General features: G+C 40.9%; 1 protein-coding gene across 5 annotated transcripts in view; it reads left to right on the top strand.

The window, feature by feature from the left end:
• SUZ12 (SUZ12 polycomb repressive complex 2 subunit) overlaps positions 1 to 18,583 on the top strand; it is a 60,275-nt gene that overhangs the window by 29,450 nt on the left and 12,242 nt on the right. For 4 of the 5 annotated variants that reach the window (XM_008271057.5, XM_070061075.2, XM_008271056.5 and 1 more), the window contains 5 exons: positions 840 to 925; positions 2,393 to 2,624; positions 3,766 to 3,859; positions 11,706 to 11,811; positions 18,186 to 18,363. In XM_008271057.5, coding sequence (XP_008269279.1) covers positions 840 to 925; positions 2,393 to 2,624; positions 3,766 to 3,859; positions 11,706 to 11,811; positions 18,186 to 18,363 — 696 coding nt within the window. Of the gene's footprint in view, positions 1 to 839; positions 926 to 2,392; positions 2,625 to 3,765; positions 3,860 to 11,705; positions 11,812 to 18,185; positions 18,438 to 18,583 lie in introns of all 5 variants that reach the window. The other variant, XM_089317441.1, reaches the window with a different exon arrangement.

The raw sequence follows: 18,583 nt of genomic DNA, 5'->3' as shown, positions 1-18,583 counted from the left end.
AGAAGTGGAGCAGCTGGGACATGAACGAGTGCCCCTGTGGAATATTGGGGTCACAGGTAGCAGCTTTACCCATTATGCCACAACTGGCACCTGTGCCAAAGAACTTTATACATATTTGTTAAAAATAACTTTTGATAGCAGTTTGGTGTCTTTTTTGTTTGTTTGTTTGTTTGTTTGTTTTTTGACAGGCAGAGTTAGACAGAGAGAAAGGTCTTCCTTTTTTCTGTTGGTTCCCCCTTTAAACAGCCACCATGGCTGGCGCGCTGCGGCCAGCGCGTTGCACCGATCCAAAGCCAGGAGCCAGGTGCTGCCTCCTGGTCTCCCATGCGGGTGCAGGGCCCAAGCACTTGGGCCATCCTCCACTGCCCTCCCGGGCCACAGCAGAGAGCTGGACTGGAAGAAGAGCAACCGGGACAGAATCCGGCGCCCCAACTGGGACTAGAACCTGGGGTGCCAGTGCCACAGGTGAAGGATTAGCCAAGTGAGCTGCAGCGCCAGCCAGCAGTTTGGTTTTAATTATCATAAATGTTAGATTTTTCAAATCAAATGTAATCATTAAATATAAATGAATTGAGCCCCATCTTACGTGAATAAAAAGAAAATCATGGTATATAGGATATTTCTCTTGAAAGGATGGATTTAAAAATCTTGTGCAGCAAAGCAATTCTGTTTTCCTTGAAGTTCTGTCATATAAGACTTTTGAAGTTTGCTGCAGATTTGGGACTGATTTTGGGGAAAAAAGAAGAGTAAACTTTGATCAGTCTTATAATTATAGGAAGTCTGTTGTTTGCAATTACCAGATTTCAAGATAAAATGATAAAGTATTGATTTCTATTTAGATAAGCCATCACAAAACTCAGAAAATGAACAAAATTCTGTTACTCTAGAAGTTCTTCTTGTGAAAGTCTGCCACAAAAAAAGAAAGGTAATGTGTAAAACATTGGTAGATTAAATGGATTAGTTTTCTTTCTTCTTAATTGAACATGTAATTACATTTTCTATTTTTAAAGCCAATTTTTAAACTTGAAGGACTCAAGTAATATGATGGCTGAATTGTAAAACTATTAACTGATTTTTGCCAGTGTTCCTTGTATTTCTGGTTTTCTAGTCTGATTTGGTATAGTATATGACGGTATTTCCTTTACTATTTCATTCTCTTAGCTGATTGACTTAACTTTTTGTACCCATTGGAATTTTAGATGAGGATTTAAAAAAAAAATTTTCCCATTAGGATTATCTTTTATAATGCTTCTTTCATGCAAAGAAATTCTCTTGTCAGCATTATCAGTCACCAACTTAGTTAAATAATACATTGCATCAGATTTTTTTCTATATAATGAAATCACTATAGAAGCAAGCATCGTGATGATTTTATCATTAAAAGTACAGATGTGCTTTTGATGTCTTAAGGGTACTGAGAGTTTTAAAAATAGGAGCCACTGACCTGTATAGAGAGTCTTTATTGCTGATATTTTCCCAAGATTATAATGTGACAAAAGACTTGAAGATTGCTACATCACTTGCAGGTTATAGACTACGGCAGTAGGAGGCCCCAGTGTAACTTCATATTAAAATGTTTATATAAAGTTAGGAAATACCATTCCTCACTTCCCATCCAACTCCCATATTCTTTATGTTAGCAACAATTTAAAAATTCTTTGTTATAAATTATTTAGGGAAAAATATGTAAATATGAGTACAGAGTAACTATTTTGTCTGCATTTCAAAAACAGGCAAAAATTTTTCTTGGGTAGTAGTCATGCTTGAAGTACAAACTCCTACTCTGACATGGAGTAGAAACTTATTTGAGCCGTAATATGTTTTATTTCAGAAAAGAAACTAAGATATGAACTATTTTTTCTTGTAACAAAAGCCTTCTGCATCTTTCTGTTTTTCCACTGTACTTGTTCAGCATAGCTTGTTAGATGATAACAGAACATTACTCAGAAGATGACTAATATTTTTGCTGTTAAATGACATGTTTAAATAAATGACTTTATCCTTAATGTTTAGACCATGGAGTTGTCACAGCTGTCTTTTTTAATTTGCAATAATTTCATTAGGTATTATTACGTTAAAAAAGAAAATATTTAGGAAAATTTAAGTTGATGAGTTTAATTATATTTTAAACATGTTTATAACATAAAAATTTTCTCAGGTGACCAGCCAAATATTAGAGATAATATTTTCATTGTATTGGAGAAATCCCCAGTTGCTATTATTAAAATATAATTGTTTCATATTTTTATTTTGACTTCACAATTTTCAGAACTATGATTAGATTTTTAACATGCCATTTAGTAATCACGGCCTATTCCTGTTTTCTGTAGGTGTGATTAGAAGTTGTATTACAATCTTTACTATTGCTTATGTATAATCTTTACCTTTGCAGGATGTAAGTTGTCCAATAAGGCAAGTTCCCACAGGTAAAAAGCAGGTGCCTTTGAATCCTGACCTCAATCAAACAAAACCTGGAAATTTCCCGTCCCTTGCAGTTTCCAGTAATGAATTTGAACCTAGTAACAGCCATATGGTGAAGTCTTACTCATTGCTATTTAGAGTGACTCGTCCGGGAAGAAGAGAGTTTAATGGAATGATTAACGGAGAAACCAATGAAAATATTGGTAATCAAAAAAAATTTTTTCTGCCTATTTTTAAATGTTTTGAGAAGCAGGGAGGGAGACAAACAAAGTTCCCATCTTCTGATTCTATACATAGCCAAATCCTGCAGTGGCTGGAGTAGGCCAGGCCAAAGTGGGAGCCAGGAACTCAATCCAGTTCTCCCACATTTGAACCATCACATCCTGTTTTCCCAGGGTACACATTAGCAGGAATCTGGAATTGGGAGTGTAGGTAGGACTTTAATCCAGGTACTCCAAGAATCCAGGTACTCCGATATAGGATATGGCCATCCCATGTAGACCAAATGACCACCCCAATATTGGTAATTTGTATTTCAATAATTTTATTAGATTTTATCATTAAAGATGAAGGTAGTCAATGAAAATGATTGAGCCAGTATTCCTTCATGGTATTGTATGAAAGTATTTTTGAGTTACTTTAAAACCTTGCCTTTCCAAGGTTGGAAGGACTGCTATTTTAAATCTAGCAAGCTATGAAAATTTTCAAATAAAAAGAATATTTGTAAGAATGTTATTATGAACGCCTGTCTTTTTACCACTTAGACATGAATTTCATTATGCTTATCAAATTATCACTCTCTACCCATCCATCTGTTCTCAGAATTCTGAATTCATCTTGAGGTAACCATTCAGCCAGCATACAGGTGCTAAAGATGTAAAGATGATAAAACATCTAATCCTGTTCTCCAAAGACTCACAACACAGGGTAGGGAGAGAGATAGGAAATAAGTTGCAGGAAAATGATGATTATTTTAAAGGTATATGTGAACTTCAGTGGAGAAGCACCTTGGGAGAAATAATCTTTTGAGTCTTGCAGTATCCTTTGAAGTTCTTGAGAAAGAACCTTGAGTGAGTGTGAGGAGGAGTTTGCCTTGTAAAGATCATTCCAAACAAATTAGCATTTGCAAAGATAGGAATTAATGCCAATGAATGTCAAAAAGTAATGACATACACATATGGTAAAAATGCAAAATTGTAAAAAGTTTTCATATGAACATTATATTGCAACTTTGGTATAATTTGTACCTCATTTGGTATAAGTTAGTATGCTTTATGTTAAGGGACTATGAAGCATAATCTTTTTTTGAATATTTGATTGATGACACATGTTTGTTAAATTCAGATGTGAATGAAGAACTTCCAGCCAGAAGAAAACGAAATCGTGAAGATGGCGAAAAGACATTTGTTGCACAAATGACAGTATTTGATAAAAACAGGTAATGTTTATGGACAAATGAGGCTACCATAATGTTCTGTTGTTTCCATTCTGAAACAGAAAATGCTATTATTACCTTGCCTTGATTCTATTTTTACAATGAAAAATTTGCAAATACTGCATTGTTCTTTTTATCACTTAGGAAACAATAAACACAGATAAGAAACTATTTTAATTACTCAGTTAATATTGATTTTTTTGTGTGTTTCGGCAAGTATTTTCTGAGTGTCTGCTCTTTGCCACACACTGTTCTAGGTAGTGAGAAGGCAACAAAATTCCTGCCTTAGTGAAGATTCACTTCTAGTGTAGGATGTAGACTACCCCCAAAAAAATATCAACTAACGTTGCTTAGTGGTAAGTGCTATGAAGAAACATAAGAATAAGTGGTTACTGTTTACAGTGAAAGTCTCTGTAGGAGGTAATTTTTTAGGAGAAACCTGATTGAAATGGTTCCCATGCAAATTTTAATATTGTGAGTTTACTAAAGTTAAGGAAAAATATTATCTAAAATCCTCTTTATGTGGCTGTGTGTGCATTTGGCGCAGGTTAACAAGGAATGCCAGCACTTATATCATCTCCAAAGTTTCGGTTTGAAAATGCAGCATCTCGGGGCCGGCGTTGTGGCGCAGCGGGTTAGGGCCCTGGCCTGAAGCGCCAGCATCCCATATGGGCACCGGTTCTAGTCCCAGCTGTTCCTCTTCCTATCCAGCTCTCTGCTGTGGCCTGGGAAAGCAGTGGAAGATGGCCCAAGTCCTTGGGCCCCTGCACCCGCGTGGGAGACCTGGAAGAAGCTCCTGGCTCCTGGCTTCGGATTGGCGCAGCACCAGTCATTGTGGCCATCTAGGGAGTGAACCAGCAGATGGAAGACCTATCTCTCTGTCTCCTGTCTCTGTAACTGTCTTTCAAATAAATAAAATAAATCTTAAAAGAAAAGAAAATGCAGCATCTCAGCCCCAGTTCTAGGAAGGAAACAGTTTATTTATGTATCTGAAAAGCAGAGAGAGATCTTCCATCTGCTGGTTCACTACCAAAATGCTCACAATAGCTGTTGCTGGGCTAGGCCAAAGCCAGGACCTCAGAACTCTATCTGGGTCTCCCATAAATGTGGCAGAGATCCAAGTACTTGAGTCATCACCTGCTGCCTCCTAGGGTCTGCATCAACAAGAAGATGGAAGTGGAAGCAGATGTGAGATGGGACTTGAACCCAGAGATAGGGGATAGCACTCTGCTCTGGTATGGGATGTGGGTATCCCAAGTGGCAGTTTAACCTCAGCAAATGTCTATCCCCTAAATGACGGCACTCCTTTTCACAGTATTGGAGGGTAAAGTAAAACATGCTCCAAGTTCTTACACCAGGCTGCTTGCTAGTAGTTAATACAGTTTATTGTTAGTTATAGTATAAAGAGTCAGGAAAAGTAAATGGGCTATTCCTCCTTATTTTTTAAGCACTAGACAGATGTATTTATTTATTTGTCTATTAGTCACACATAAAGAAGGATTGCAAGGCTTTTAATTGGAAAGCAAAGTAGAAATGGTGACAGATTTTAGCTATCATGTTGTCTTAGTATAAATCATGTACTGCCATTTAATGTTACTAATGGAAACCAAAAAGTCAGAAATTTGAATGAGGATCAAGAACTTAAATGGATAACAGAAACATTAATGTCCTGTCTGTGGGAAGGGAATTAAGATAAGACACACTTTTTTTATCAGTATCATTAAGTGTTCTGTTTTAGGCTATTGCAGGTACATTGTGTTTTCAGTTTATTTTTTCTACCTCAGATATAATGTATATCTTAGAAATATTGCTTTTATTTGAATGAGAAAATTTTCAAGAAAAAACTAACAGAATTTTCCCCAGTTTTAATTTTTAAAATTTCCATACTTATTGAATAGTTGAAAGAATGTGACACAACTTTTTAGTACCCACACATTCTTCACCTAAACTCATCTGTTAACATTTTTCAGCACTTGTTCTTTTTGGGAGTGTATGTTTTATTTTTGTGCAGAACCATTTGAAAGTTTACCACATTGCTTGGCCGGCACCGCAGCTCACTTGGCTAATCCCCTACCTGCGGCGCCAGCACCCCGATTTCTAGTCCTGGTTGGGGTGCCGGATTCTATCCTGGTTGCTCCTCTTCCAGTCCAGCTCTCTGCTATGGCCTGGGAAGGCAGTGGAGGATGGCCCAAGTGCTTGGGCCCTGTACCCGCATGGGAGACCAGGAGAAGCACCTGGCTCCTGGCTTCGGATCGGCACAGCGCGCTGGCCGTGAAAACCATTTGGGGGGGTGAACCAACAATAAAGGAAAACCTTTCTCTCTGTCTCTCTCTCACTGTCTAACTCTGCTTGTCAGAAAAAAAAAAAAAAGTTTAAAGAAAGTTTACCACATCCCTCAACACTTCAGCATGTAGCTCTTAAGGAGGACATTTACATTCATAACCACCTGTCATACTCAGGAAAATTAAGCTGCAACATAGATAATGTTCTCTCCCCATCTGATCCCATAATATCCTTTATAACTTCCTCCCCTTCTGTAGATAGTTATTATTTCTGTATAGTCTCCTTTGCTTGGGAATAGTTGTCCAGCTGCCTTCTGTAGCTAAGTTTTGTTGAGTGTATTTCAATTTTGGACAGGTGCTTATTTCCTCATGATTAGGTTCAGGTTAAATATTTTTAGTATGGAAATTATTTAGTGATGTGTTCTTTGTCCAACATCACAAATACAAGGTGATACTAGATATGATTGATTAAAGGGCGGTCACCATATTTCTCCATTGTAGCAATACTTTTTTCCCTTTCATTAATTAACATGTGATCTCGGTGATAGTAGATGAACCTCTATGGTTATCTTTTTTCTCCAGTAGGCTTTTACCCGGTAGTTTTAGCATGCATTGATAATCTTGCTTGAATAAATTATTTATTTTCCTTTATTTAAAAGGCTGTGGGGAGGGAGCAGTGCTGTGGTATAGTAGGTTAAGCCTCTGCCTATGGCTCCAGGACCCCATGTTGACACCAGTTCAAGAGTCCCAGCTGTTCCACTTCCAGTCCAGCTCCCTGCTAATGTTCTGGAAAAGCAGTGGAAGATAGCCCAAGTGCTTGGGCCCCTGCACCCATGTGGAAGACCCGGAAGAAGCTCCTGGCTCCTAGCTTCAGATTGGCTCTGCTCCAGCTATTGCAGCCATTTGGGAAGTGAACCAGTGGATAGAAGACCTCCCTCTCCCTCTCTCCCTCTCCCCCTCCACCTCCTTCCCTCTCTCCCTCCCTCTTCCTACTCCTCCCTCTCCCTCCCCCCCATTTCTGTCTCCATCTCTTTGTGTGTAACTTTGCCTCTCAAGTAAATAAATTTTTAAACAAAAAGCAGAAAAAATCTGTTATATTTTCATTTTACTTGAAAGGCAGAGAGACAGCTCTCTCATCCACTGGTTCATGCCCCAAATGACCACACAGAAAGGACTGGGCCAGGAAGAAGCCAAGAGCTCAGAACTCAGTCTTTTTTTTTTTTTTTGACAGGCAGAGTGGACAGTGAGAGAGAGAGACAGAGAGAGAAAGGTCTTCCTTTTGCCGCTGGTTCACCCTCCAATGGCCGCCGCTGCAGCCGGCGCACCGCGCTGATCCTGGCAGGAGCCAGGAGCCAGGTGCTTTTCCTGGTCTCCCATGGGGTGCAGGGCCCAAGCACCTGGGCCATCCTCCACTGCACTCCCTGGCCATAGCAGAGAGCTGGCCTGGAAGAGGGGCAACCGGGACAGAATCCGGCGCCCCAACCGGGACTAGAACCCGGTTTGCCGGCGCCGCAAGGTGGAGGATTAGCCTATTGAGCCACGGCGCCGGCTAGAACTCAGTCTTGACCTCCCATGTGGGTGGTAGGGACCTATCTGCTTGAGCCATTACCTGCTACCTCCAGAGGTGCACATCAGAAAGCTGGATCAAAAGTGGAACCTCAAATCCAGTCACTCTAATATGGGATGTGGGCATCCAAACTAGTGTCTTAACTGCTGTGACAAACACCCTCCCCTTAAATACATTTTTACTTTGCCAATTCCCCGCTGGTAATATTCTATCATTTCTTCAGTGTTCATTGGCAATTTTCTATAAAGAGTATTCTTGGCCTTAATTTCTATTATTTTTTACCAGAATAATGGATTAATAAATTTTATTCAACTTGTTTTAATTTATTCATATTACTCATTAATGTTCAGATTGTCCCAAAGTCAAGCTGTTGTGTCCTTTTAAGTTTTTTCTTCCTCATTTCGGTTTTGGTATAGTGGTTTGTTTGTTTGTTTTTTTCTAATTTTCTTGAATAGCAAGATATTCCAGGGTTACCCTTTCCTTTTCTTACCTTTGCTCTGGAATTATTGTTTCTTTAAGGAGTCCTACCTCCTAGTAGAAGAATAGTATTTATAAAATTTAGGGGTTTGAAGTGTAAAGTTTATTTTTAAAAATCACAGAGAAGTTAAAGTTGTAAAGAATAATGAAAATTCACAATCAAATGTTGATGTTGGCCGGCTTCGCGGCTCACTGGGCTAATCCTCCGCCTTGCGGCGCTGGCACACCCGGTTCTAGTCCCGGTCGGGGCGCCGGATTCTGTCCCGGTTGCCCTGCACCCTATGGGAGACCAGGAGAAGTACCTGGCTCCTGCCATCGGATCAACGCGGTGCGGCGGCCATTGGAGGGTGAACCAACGGCAAAGGAAGACCTTTCTTTCTATCTCTCTCTCTCACTGTCCACTCTGCCTGTCAAAAAAGTAAAAAAAATTAAAAAATTAAAAAAAGGTTGATGTTGGTTGCGGTGGGTTAATCCACTGATTGCAGTGCCAGCATCCCATCTGATTTTAACTCCAGGCTGCTCTGCATCCCATCTACCTCTGCTATTGTGTCTGGGAAAACCACAGAAGGTGGCCCAACTCTTTGAACCTCTGCCACCCACATGGGAGATCGGGATGCAGTTCCTAGCCTCTGCCTGGACCAACCTTGGCCATGACCAACAAGGGGAGTGAGCCAGTGAGTGGAAGATAGCTCCCTCCCACCTCCTCTCTCTCTCTGCTTTTCAATAAATAAATAAATCTTGGAAAAAATTCAAAAGCTGTATAGAAAAAGTAGAAATATGAGCAAAACTTTAGAAAATAAAAGAACACTGTTACCAAAGTAAAAATGATGAAATTGTTTTCGATTCATTTGCAGTGTCTCATATCCTTAATGTGAACAGATAATATAATTTTAGAGATTTATTGAATTGAGAGGCAGAGTTACAGATACAGGGAGACACACAGAGAGAGGTCTTCTGTCCGCTGGTTCACTCCAGATAGAAGAACTGGACTGGGAAGTTCCGAAGCCAGGAGCCAGGAGTTTTCTTCTGGGTCTTCCACATGGATGCAGGGGCCCAAGCACTTGGGCTATCTACCACTGCTTTCTCAAGCCATTAGCAGGGAGCCGGATTTGAAGTGGAGTATCTAGGACATCAAGTGCCCATGTCAGAAGCTGACATCCCAGATGGTAGCTTAACCCACTGTTCCACATGCTGGTCTTGTTTATTTTTTGGAAGACTTATTTGTTTGTTTATTTGAAATTCAGAGTTAGGGAAGGAGAGAAAGAGCTCTACCATCTACTGATTGAATCCCCAGATAACCACAACAGCCAGGGTTGGGCCACACCGAAGTTAGGAGTCGGGAGGTCTCACACATCAGTGCAGGGACCCAAGCATTTGGGCCATCTTCACTGTTTTCTCAGGCACATTAGCAGGGAGCTGGATTGGAGGTAGAGCAGCCAGGACTCAGATTGGCACCCATATGGGTTACCCGTATCAGAGATAACAGCTTTACCTGCCATGCTATAACACTAACCCCAGGACTAAATGGATTGTAGCTATCAAATGTACAACCATAGAAATAAATCATGACATGAAGGAAACACTTTTTTTATTTCAAAGTACATGGCTGTTGCCTGTTAAAATAATTAATAAAGCAAAGTTTAATATCTGGTGATATACTTTTCTTTTTGAGAGTGAGCAGGCTCCCATCCTCTGGTTCATTCCCCAAATAGTTGCCATGGCCAGGGTTGGACAAAAGTGAACCCAGGGACCAGATATTCAGTCTAGGTCTCATCACCTGCTGCCTCCCAGGGTGTACATTAGCTAGAACTGGAAGCAGAGCCAGGATTCAAACAAGGCACTTAAAACATGTGGCATACAGGCATCCCAGCTAGTGTCTTTAACCATATGCAAAACTAAACATCCACTCCGGATGTAATGTTGAAGTAGACCAAATTCAAGTAGTAAAGCATAGAGAAAAGGCAAACAGTTCTTAAGTCTCTAAAGCATTTGGTGTTAAGATTCACTTCCTAGATCTGCCTACTTACTGTGTGATCTTAAAGCAAATTACTTAACCCTCTGTGTCTTAGTTTGCTCTTGTAAATGGAATCATTGCACCTAAGATAGAGTTGTTGGAAAGATTAGATAAGGCATGTCAAATCTTTAGCGTCTGGCACATAGTAAGCACTCAGTAAATTTTATCTGTTGTCATTTAATAGAATTTCTCAAAGACTGATGAAGAGAAGCCAGACTCTAGCTATGTACTGTTTATTATGAACATGATTGAGAAATGGTGTTTAGAGTAGTAGTGATTACCAGTGTTTAAAGGTATGGAAGGCTGGTGCTGCAGTTCACTAGGCTAATCCTCCACCTGTGGCGTTGGCACCCTGGGTTCTAGTCCCAGTTGGGGCACCAGATTCTGTCCTGGTTGCTCCTTTTCCAGTCCAGCTCTCTGCTGTGGCCTGGGAGTCCAGTGGAGGATGGCCCAGGTCCTCAGGTCCTGCACCTGCATGGGAGACCAGGGGGAGGCACCTGGCTCCTGGCTTCAGATTGGTGCAGCGTGCCAGCCGCAACGCGCTGGCCATATTGGCTACTTGGGAGGTGAACCAACGGAAAAAGGAAGACCTTTCTGTCTCTCTCTCTCTTACTCTGCCTGTCAAAATAAATAAATAAAAGTGTGGATAAAAATGTGTTAACTATATGTATACACACATAAATGCTCAAACATTATAAAACAATACTGTATCTAATTGATTCAATTATTGATCACTTACATGTGCCAGGTGCTCCCCAGATCCTATAGTTAAAGTAAAAAATTCTAACATCTTTTTTTAAAGAACTATTTATTTATTTGAAAGGCAGAATTACAGAGAGGCAGAGGCAGAGAGAAAAAGGTCTTCCATCTGCTAGTTCACTCCCTAAATGGCCACAACATCCAGAGCTAGGCTGATCCAAAGGCAGGAGCCTGGAGATTCTCCCAGGTTGCCCACGAGGGTACAGAGGCCTAAGCACTTGGGCCATCTTCTACTGCTTTCCCAAGCCATAGCAGAATGCTGGATTGGAAGTGGAGCAGCCAGGACTCGAACCGGCACCCATATGGGATGCCATCGGCACTATGGATGATGGCTTTACCCACTATGCCACAACGCTGGGTCCAAATTTAAACATTTATAATACTTAAAAATAATGGTTGTGCTTCTTAGTGGTTCCCTAAAGCAAGTATTATTTACACTGTTGTTATCTGTTTTTTCAGAGTATGATGCCTGCACACCTACTTTGTACTTAAAATTTAAAACTTGGGAGAATTTGAGATCTTAGGTATATTATACTTTGAGTGTTTAAATTTACGTCTGAGTAGCTTTGTCTAGTTAAATAGTTATAAGTGCACCTCATTAAAATTCCTTTTGGTAGGACTGGAGTGTAAATAGATTTGAAATCTTGTTGGATGTAGGTTTAATAAATGCTTTTTAAGATAAATCTAAACATGTAGTATTGTGTACTTAATACATAGGTTACTTTAAAAGTGTATGTGTTTGTCTAACAGGCGCTTACAGCTTTTAGATGGGGAATATGAAGTAGCCATGCAGGAAATGGAAGAATGTCCAATAAGCAAGAAAAGAGCAACATGGGAAACTATTCTTGATGGGAAGGTATGGACTACTTAGAAGTTTGAGCACATTATAGTTCTGAACTCCCATTTTTGACTGATGTCTTCTTTCCCAAACGCAAATTCATGTTTAAAGTAAAGAGTCCTTCATTTTCGGAACTTTTAAAAACACAAGTAAACTGATTTATAGTATTTAATAGAAGGCATTGTTCTTAAAGCCAGACTGCCTGATTCAAATATCTGTTCCTAGCGGTGTGGCATTTGGCAAAGTACTTACTTGTATCTCAGTTTTCTCATCTGTAAGGGATGGAATTGACAGATTAAATGAGATAATAAATAAAATACATGATTTAGCACCATGCCTGGCGTACAGTGAGTGCTCAATAAATGTAAACTACCATTTTAAATCATTAATGGTAGCAGCAGGTAACAGATGACTAGTAACAGATTTATCAAGAAACCTGCATAATTTAGATAAAGCGTATTTAAAGTAACTTCTAAATGATTTTAGAAAAGGGGGTACATCTGCGTTTCGTGGATAGGCAGACTCAAAATAGGACACTGTCCCTTATTTCTAAATATATTAGATCAGTATACCATCATAAGTAAAATCTGTAAAAGGTTTTTTAAGTCTTAAAATTTGTTTCAAGTTAATCAGAAAATATATAATACCAAGGAAATTTTTAGAAACATTCTGAGAACCTTTACCTACCATATATTTGAATATATCATAAACATAATAAAGTTAACAGCATAAACTGTGACTGTAAACATACAAATCACTGATGGGTAGTCCTGAAATACTATCATGTGTGTTTGGAATTTAGTGTATGATAAAGATGATAGTTAATTCTGTATGGGAAAGATAAATAATTAGATCTCTAATGCTCTGGAAATAAATTTGTGCGTAATAAATTCCAGAAGGCTTGTAAACATAAATGTAAAATTAGCACTCCTTAACTTCAGAAAAAAAGTCTAGGGAAATGTTAACACAATGCTGCAGTGAAAAAGACCCCTCCAAGGGTGATACAAAAGCCAGAATGCTTAAAATAGCTGACTAAATGTAATTATTTCTGTACTTCAAATATGTAAAGAGGAAAACAGAAATGATGGACTTCAGGAATATACTTGTTACACAAAATGTTAATATTAGGAACACATCATATGAGTTTAAGTCAATAAAAAAAAATGATAAACACTCTAAAAGAAAAATGGATAAAAGATGATCAGACAGTTCTTTTTTTTTTTTTTTTTCTTTATTTTTTATTTTTTGACAGGCAGAGTGGACAGAGAGAGAGAGAAAGGTCTTCCTTTTGCCGTTGGTTTACCCTCCAGTGCCCGCCACGGCCAGCGTGCTGCGGCCGCTGCACCACACTGATTCGAATCCAGGAGCCAGGTGCTTCTCCTGGTCTCCCATGGGGTGCAGGGCCCAAGCACTTGGGCCATCCTCCACTGCCTTTCCGGGCCACAGCAGAGAGCCGGCCTGGAAGAGGGGCAACTGGGACAGAATCTGGCGCCCCAACCGGGACTAGAACCCGGTGTGCCGGCACTGCAAGGTGGAGGACTAGCCTATTGAGCCGCGGCACCGGCCGATCAGACAGTTCTTTAAAAATTTTATATATATATATTTAAAATTTATTTATTTGAAAGTCCGAATTACAGAGAGAGAAATCTTCATCTGCTGGTATACTCCCCAAATGGCCACAGCAGTTGAGGTTTTGTCAGGCTAAACCAGGAGCCAGGAGCTTCATCAGTCTCCTACATGGGTGCAGGCGCTTTTCCCAGCTGCATTAGCAAGGAGCTGTATCAGAAATAGAGCAGGCAGTACTCGAACCAGTCCCCATGTGGAATGCTGGTGTTGCAGGCAGCAGCTCAACCCACTATACCACAACACCAGCCCCTATATTTGTGCTTTTAAATAATAGTCAGCTTCATTAGTGTTCAGAGACACACAAATAATAGATGAACTTTTAAGACTTATTTATTTATTTAAAAGACACAGAGATTGATCCTCCATCTATTGGTTCATTCCCAAATTGCTGGAACAGCCAATGCTCAGCCTATCACAAACCAGGAGCCAGGATCCTCCTCCGGATCTTCCACATGGGAATAGAAGCCTAGATACTGAGCCATCCTCCCCTGCTTTCCCTGGGTGCATTAGCAGGGAGCTAGATGAGAAGTGGAGCAGCCAGCACTCGAACCAGCACACAAATGAGATGCCAGCATCATGGGCAGTGGCTTTACCCACTATGCCACAGTGCCATCCCCAAGATGTTAATGTTGACTAATAGTTTGGCAAAGGTTGAAAAGGTTGATAGCATCTAGTATTTAGGGATGTGGGGAGACATAATTTCAAATAATACTTTTTAAGAATAAATATGGGCCAGCGCCGCGGCTCACTAGGCTAATCCTCCGCCTTGCGGCGCCGGCACACCGGGTTCTAGTCCCGGTCGGGGTGCCGCTTCTGTCCCGGTTGCCCCTCTTCCAGGCCAGCTCTTCGCTGTGGCCCGGGAGTGCAGTGGAGGATGGCCCAAGTGCTTGGGCCCTGCACCCCATGGGAGACCAGGAGAAGCACCTGGCTCCTGGCTTTGGATCAGCGCGGTGCGCCGGCCGCAACGCACCAGCAGCAGTGGCCATTGGAGGGTGAACCAACAGCAAAGGAAGACCTTTCTCTCTGTCTCTCTCTCTCGCTATCCACTCTGCCTGTCAAAAAAATAAATAAATAAGTATGGAGGCTGGCACTGTGGCATAGCATGTAGAGCCACCACCTGCAGTGCCGGCATTTCATGTGGACACTGGTTTGAGTCTCGGCTGTCCCCCTTCCAATCCAGCTCTGCTGTGGCCTGGGAAGGCAGTGGAAGACAGTCCATGTCCTTGGGCCCCTGCATTCGAATGGGAGACCTGGAGGAGGCTCCTGGCTCCTGGCTTCAGATCGGCATAGCTCTGGTTGTTGTGGCCATTTATTTACATAATAGTATATATAATCCTCATTTTTTTTCTGAAATTAATGATAGTGGTTAACTCCAGGTGATAGGATTTCAAATAATTTTATTTCTTGATACATACCTAAAGCATTTGAGTTTTCTACAGCTCTTCATTATCTTTATAATCTTTTAATTTTAAATTTATTTAAATCTGATAAGTTTCTTCATGAGAAGATTATATATGTATTTTTTTAACAAAATTGTTGGCAGCATTTTTTAATTGACTTATTTAAGTCACAACATACAGATGGATTTCTTTTTAAAAACTATTGTATTAAAACTATTAATTAAAAATTATTTAATTAAAAGTTAATTAAAACTATTGTATGAAAAACTATTGTATTGGGCCGGTGCCGTGGCTCAATAGGCTAATCCTCCACCTACAGCGCTGGCACACCGTGTTCTATTCCTGGTCAGGGCGCCAGATTCTGTCCAGGTTGCTCCTCTTCCAGTCCAGCTCTCTGCTGTGGCCCGGGAGTGCAGTGGAGGATGGCCCAGGAACTTGGGCCCTGCAACCACATGGGAGACCAGGAGAAGCATCTGGCTCCTGGCTTTGGATCAACGCTGTGCGCTGGCCACAGCGTGCCAGCCTCAGCAGCCATTGGGGGGTGAACCAACGGAAAAGGAAGACCTTTCTCTCTGTCTCTCTGTCTCTCTCTCACTGTCCACTCTGCCTTTCAAAAACAAACAAAAAAACTACTGTATTCTCTTAAGTAAGTGATTTATAATTTCTCAGCAGGTGCTGGTTTGGTTAATTAGGATACTGAATGTTTTTGACATTTGCAAAAATTACAGTGAATATGTTTGTATGTGAACCTTTTTTTGCAGTGAAAGTCTTTTGATAAGATAAATTCCTAAATACAGACTTACTATGTCAAAACCAGTTTATATTATACATTTACCTCATTCTTATCAAATTTATAGGGTTTTTTAAAAGATTTATTTTATTTATTTAAAAGGCAGAGTTACAAGGAGAAAGAGTGGCAGAGGAGAGTGGGGACAGAGAGAGAGGCCTTCCATCCATTGGTTCACTCTCTAAACAGCCACAACAGCCAGGGATAAGCCAGGCCAAAGTCAGGAGCTTTATCTGGGTCTCCCTTGTAGGTTCAGGGGTGCAAGTATTTTGGCCATCTTCCACTGCTTTTCCCAGGCCATCAGCAGAGAGCTAGATCATAAGTGTAGCATCCAGGACCCAAATTGGTACCCATTTGGGATGCTGGCATTGCAGGTGGCATCTTAATCTGTTAACACACCACAGCTCTGGCCCCATGTGGTGTTTTTTTTCGTTTGTTTGTTTTTTGGACAGGCAGAGTTAGAGAAAGGTCTTCCTTCCATTGGTTCACCCCCCAAATGGCACCCATAGCTGGAGCTGCGCCAGTCTGAAGTCAGGAGCCAGGTGCTATCTCCTGGTCTCCCATGTGGGTGCAGGAGCTCAAGCACTTAGGCCATCCTCCACTGCCCTCCTGGGCCACAGCAGAGAGCTAGCCTGGAAGAGGAGCAACCGGGACTAGAACCCGGCGCACATATGGTATGCCGGCGCCGGCCCCTGTTTCTTAGATTTTATTTATTTATTGGTAAGAGTTTGAGAGAGAGAGATAACTTCCATCTGCTGGTTTACTCCTCAAATGGCTGCTGTGGCCCCAGGCTGGGCTATGCTGGCCTAAAACTCCGTTTTGGTCTCCCAAGTGGGTGGTAGGGACCCAAGTCCTTGGGCCATCTTCTGTTGCTCTCCCAGGTGCGTTAGCAGTATCAGAAGTGGAGCAGCCAGGACTTGAACCTGTGTTCATATGGGATTCTGGCATTGCAAGCAGGGACTTAACTGTGATCCCCAGTGTCTTTTTTTTTTTTTTTTTTTTTTTTTAAGGCATAGAGAGATCCTCCATTTTTCTGGTTCATTCCCCAAACAACCACAACAGCCAAAGCCCAAAGTTCAGACTGGGTCTCCCAACTAAGTGGCAAAAATTCAAGCGTTAGAATCTGAGCTGGAGCCAGGATTCAAATCTATGCACTCTGGTGTGAGATGTGGGTGTCCCAAGTGGCATCTTATCCACTGTGCCAAATGCCCACCCTTAAAATTACAGGATTATTCGTAGTAAAGATATAGAAGAACTTTGGACTTCCATGAATGTAAAATAGCCCATTGAAAGTTTTTGTAAAAGAATAGTATGAAGGTAGACCAGATTATTTGGTCCTCTGTATCTAGACTTGGAAGTAAAAATTTAAAGCAGTGAGAACAGCCGAGATATTATAGTATTAAGGAAGTATGAATATATACTACGTCTGAATCTATACTAAGATTTTTCTTGTTATAACTGAAGGTGGAAATGATGATAGGTATTTCAAAAAGGATTTGGTAATTACATAGGAGAAATGAAAGTATAGGAGTTAACTATAACTCCAAAATTTTTAGTTTAGAGTCACTAGTAGAATGATAATGCCAGGAACAAAAATATTCGTACCTGGAAGGGAGTTCATTTAAATAATTTTTAATTTTTATTTGCTTGAAAGGCAGAGACAGAAAGACATCTTCCAGCAGGAACCTGTATTTGGAAGCAAAACCAAAACTCAGACAAGGCACTCCGATATGTGATGTGGGGATCTGAAATAGCATCTTAAGTGCTACACCAAACTCTTGTCCTTGTAAAGCTTATTTTAAGGAAAATATAGTGAATTCACTTCTAAACATACTTTAGTTCAAGGTGACAATGTATTATCAAGCAACAATGTTCAAGGGGCAATTGGAGATTTGAGTTTGGAGCTCAAATATAAAGAAAAGCATGGAAAACCGATTTGGAGTCATCAGACTAAGTAGGTAAATCCTCGAGGATGAGTGAGAAATTGGTGCAGATCGCTAAACGTTAGCTAGGAAAAAAGGAGGCAAGTTGTCTAGTGAGTGATTTGAGGCGGAAGAAGGGAGCCAAGATAGCTCAGTGTACCATAACTGAAGAGGAGAAACTAGGGCAGTCTTTGACAGTAAGGCTGGGAAAAATCAAGGAAAACGAGTATATGCTAGAACTTTTCAATTAACAAAAAGAAAGGACTTGGACACTTCACAGCAGAGACAGGCTGTGGGTACCACAGTTTTGTTCTGCTTTGTTTTAAAGACTTTTTTGAATTGGTTATCAGCATAAGAAATGGGATGCTTTCCTGTGAAAGCCTGGGTTTCTTAACTAGAGAAATCTGGAAATCTGGCTGTGCTGGATCCATATTTCCTCATGGCAACAATTCAGCTGTTACTGGTAAGTGATTACGTCTTAGAGATGGACTGTGTGTGCTTTCCAGCTCTACATTGTCTACTGCTCAATAAGTTTATTTGCCTAGTCATCTCTGTCAGCATTTGATTTCTAAAGAAAATATATTGATTTAAATGAGATCACACTGACTTGTTATTCCTACGATTCCTTCTCACTTTTTCTTGATTTTATTTTTTTAGAGGCTGCCTCCATTTGAAACATTTTCTCAGGGACCTACATTGCAGTTTACTCTTCGTTGGACAGGAGAGACCAATGATAAATCTACGGCTCCTATTGCTAAGCCTCTAGCTACTAGAAATTCAGAGAGTCTCCACCAAGAAAATAAGCCTGGTTCAGTTAAACCTGCTCAAACTATTGGTAAGAGAACAATGCTGCTAAGATAATGATTTCCAGGAGTTAATGTTTGGCCTGCTAGTTAAGACAGATTGGAGGTTGCGGCGCCGGCACACCGGGTTCTAGTCCCGGTTGGGGCGCCGGATTCTGTCCCGGTTGCCCCTCTTCCAGGCCAGCTCTCTGCTATGGCCAGGGAGTGCAGTGGAGGATGGCCCAGGTGCTTGGGCCCTGCACCCCATGGGAG

Source organism: Oryctolagus cuniculus, chromosome 17, assembly GCF_051225735.1.
Source record: "Oryctolagus cuniculus isolate XC-2025 breed Fujian yellow rabbit chromosome 17, ASM5122573v1, whole genome shotgun sequence".
NCBI lineage: Eukaryota > Metazoa > Chordata > Mammalia > Lagomorpha > Leporidae > Oryctolagus > Oryctolagus cuniculus.
Note: the sequence above shows the minus strand (reverse complement) of the source record. Positions and strands in the feature narration are given on the sequence as shown.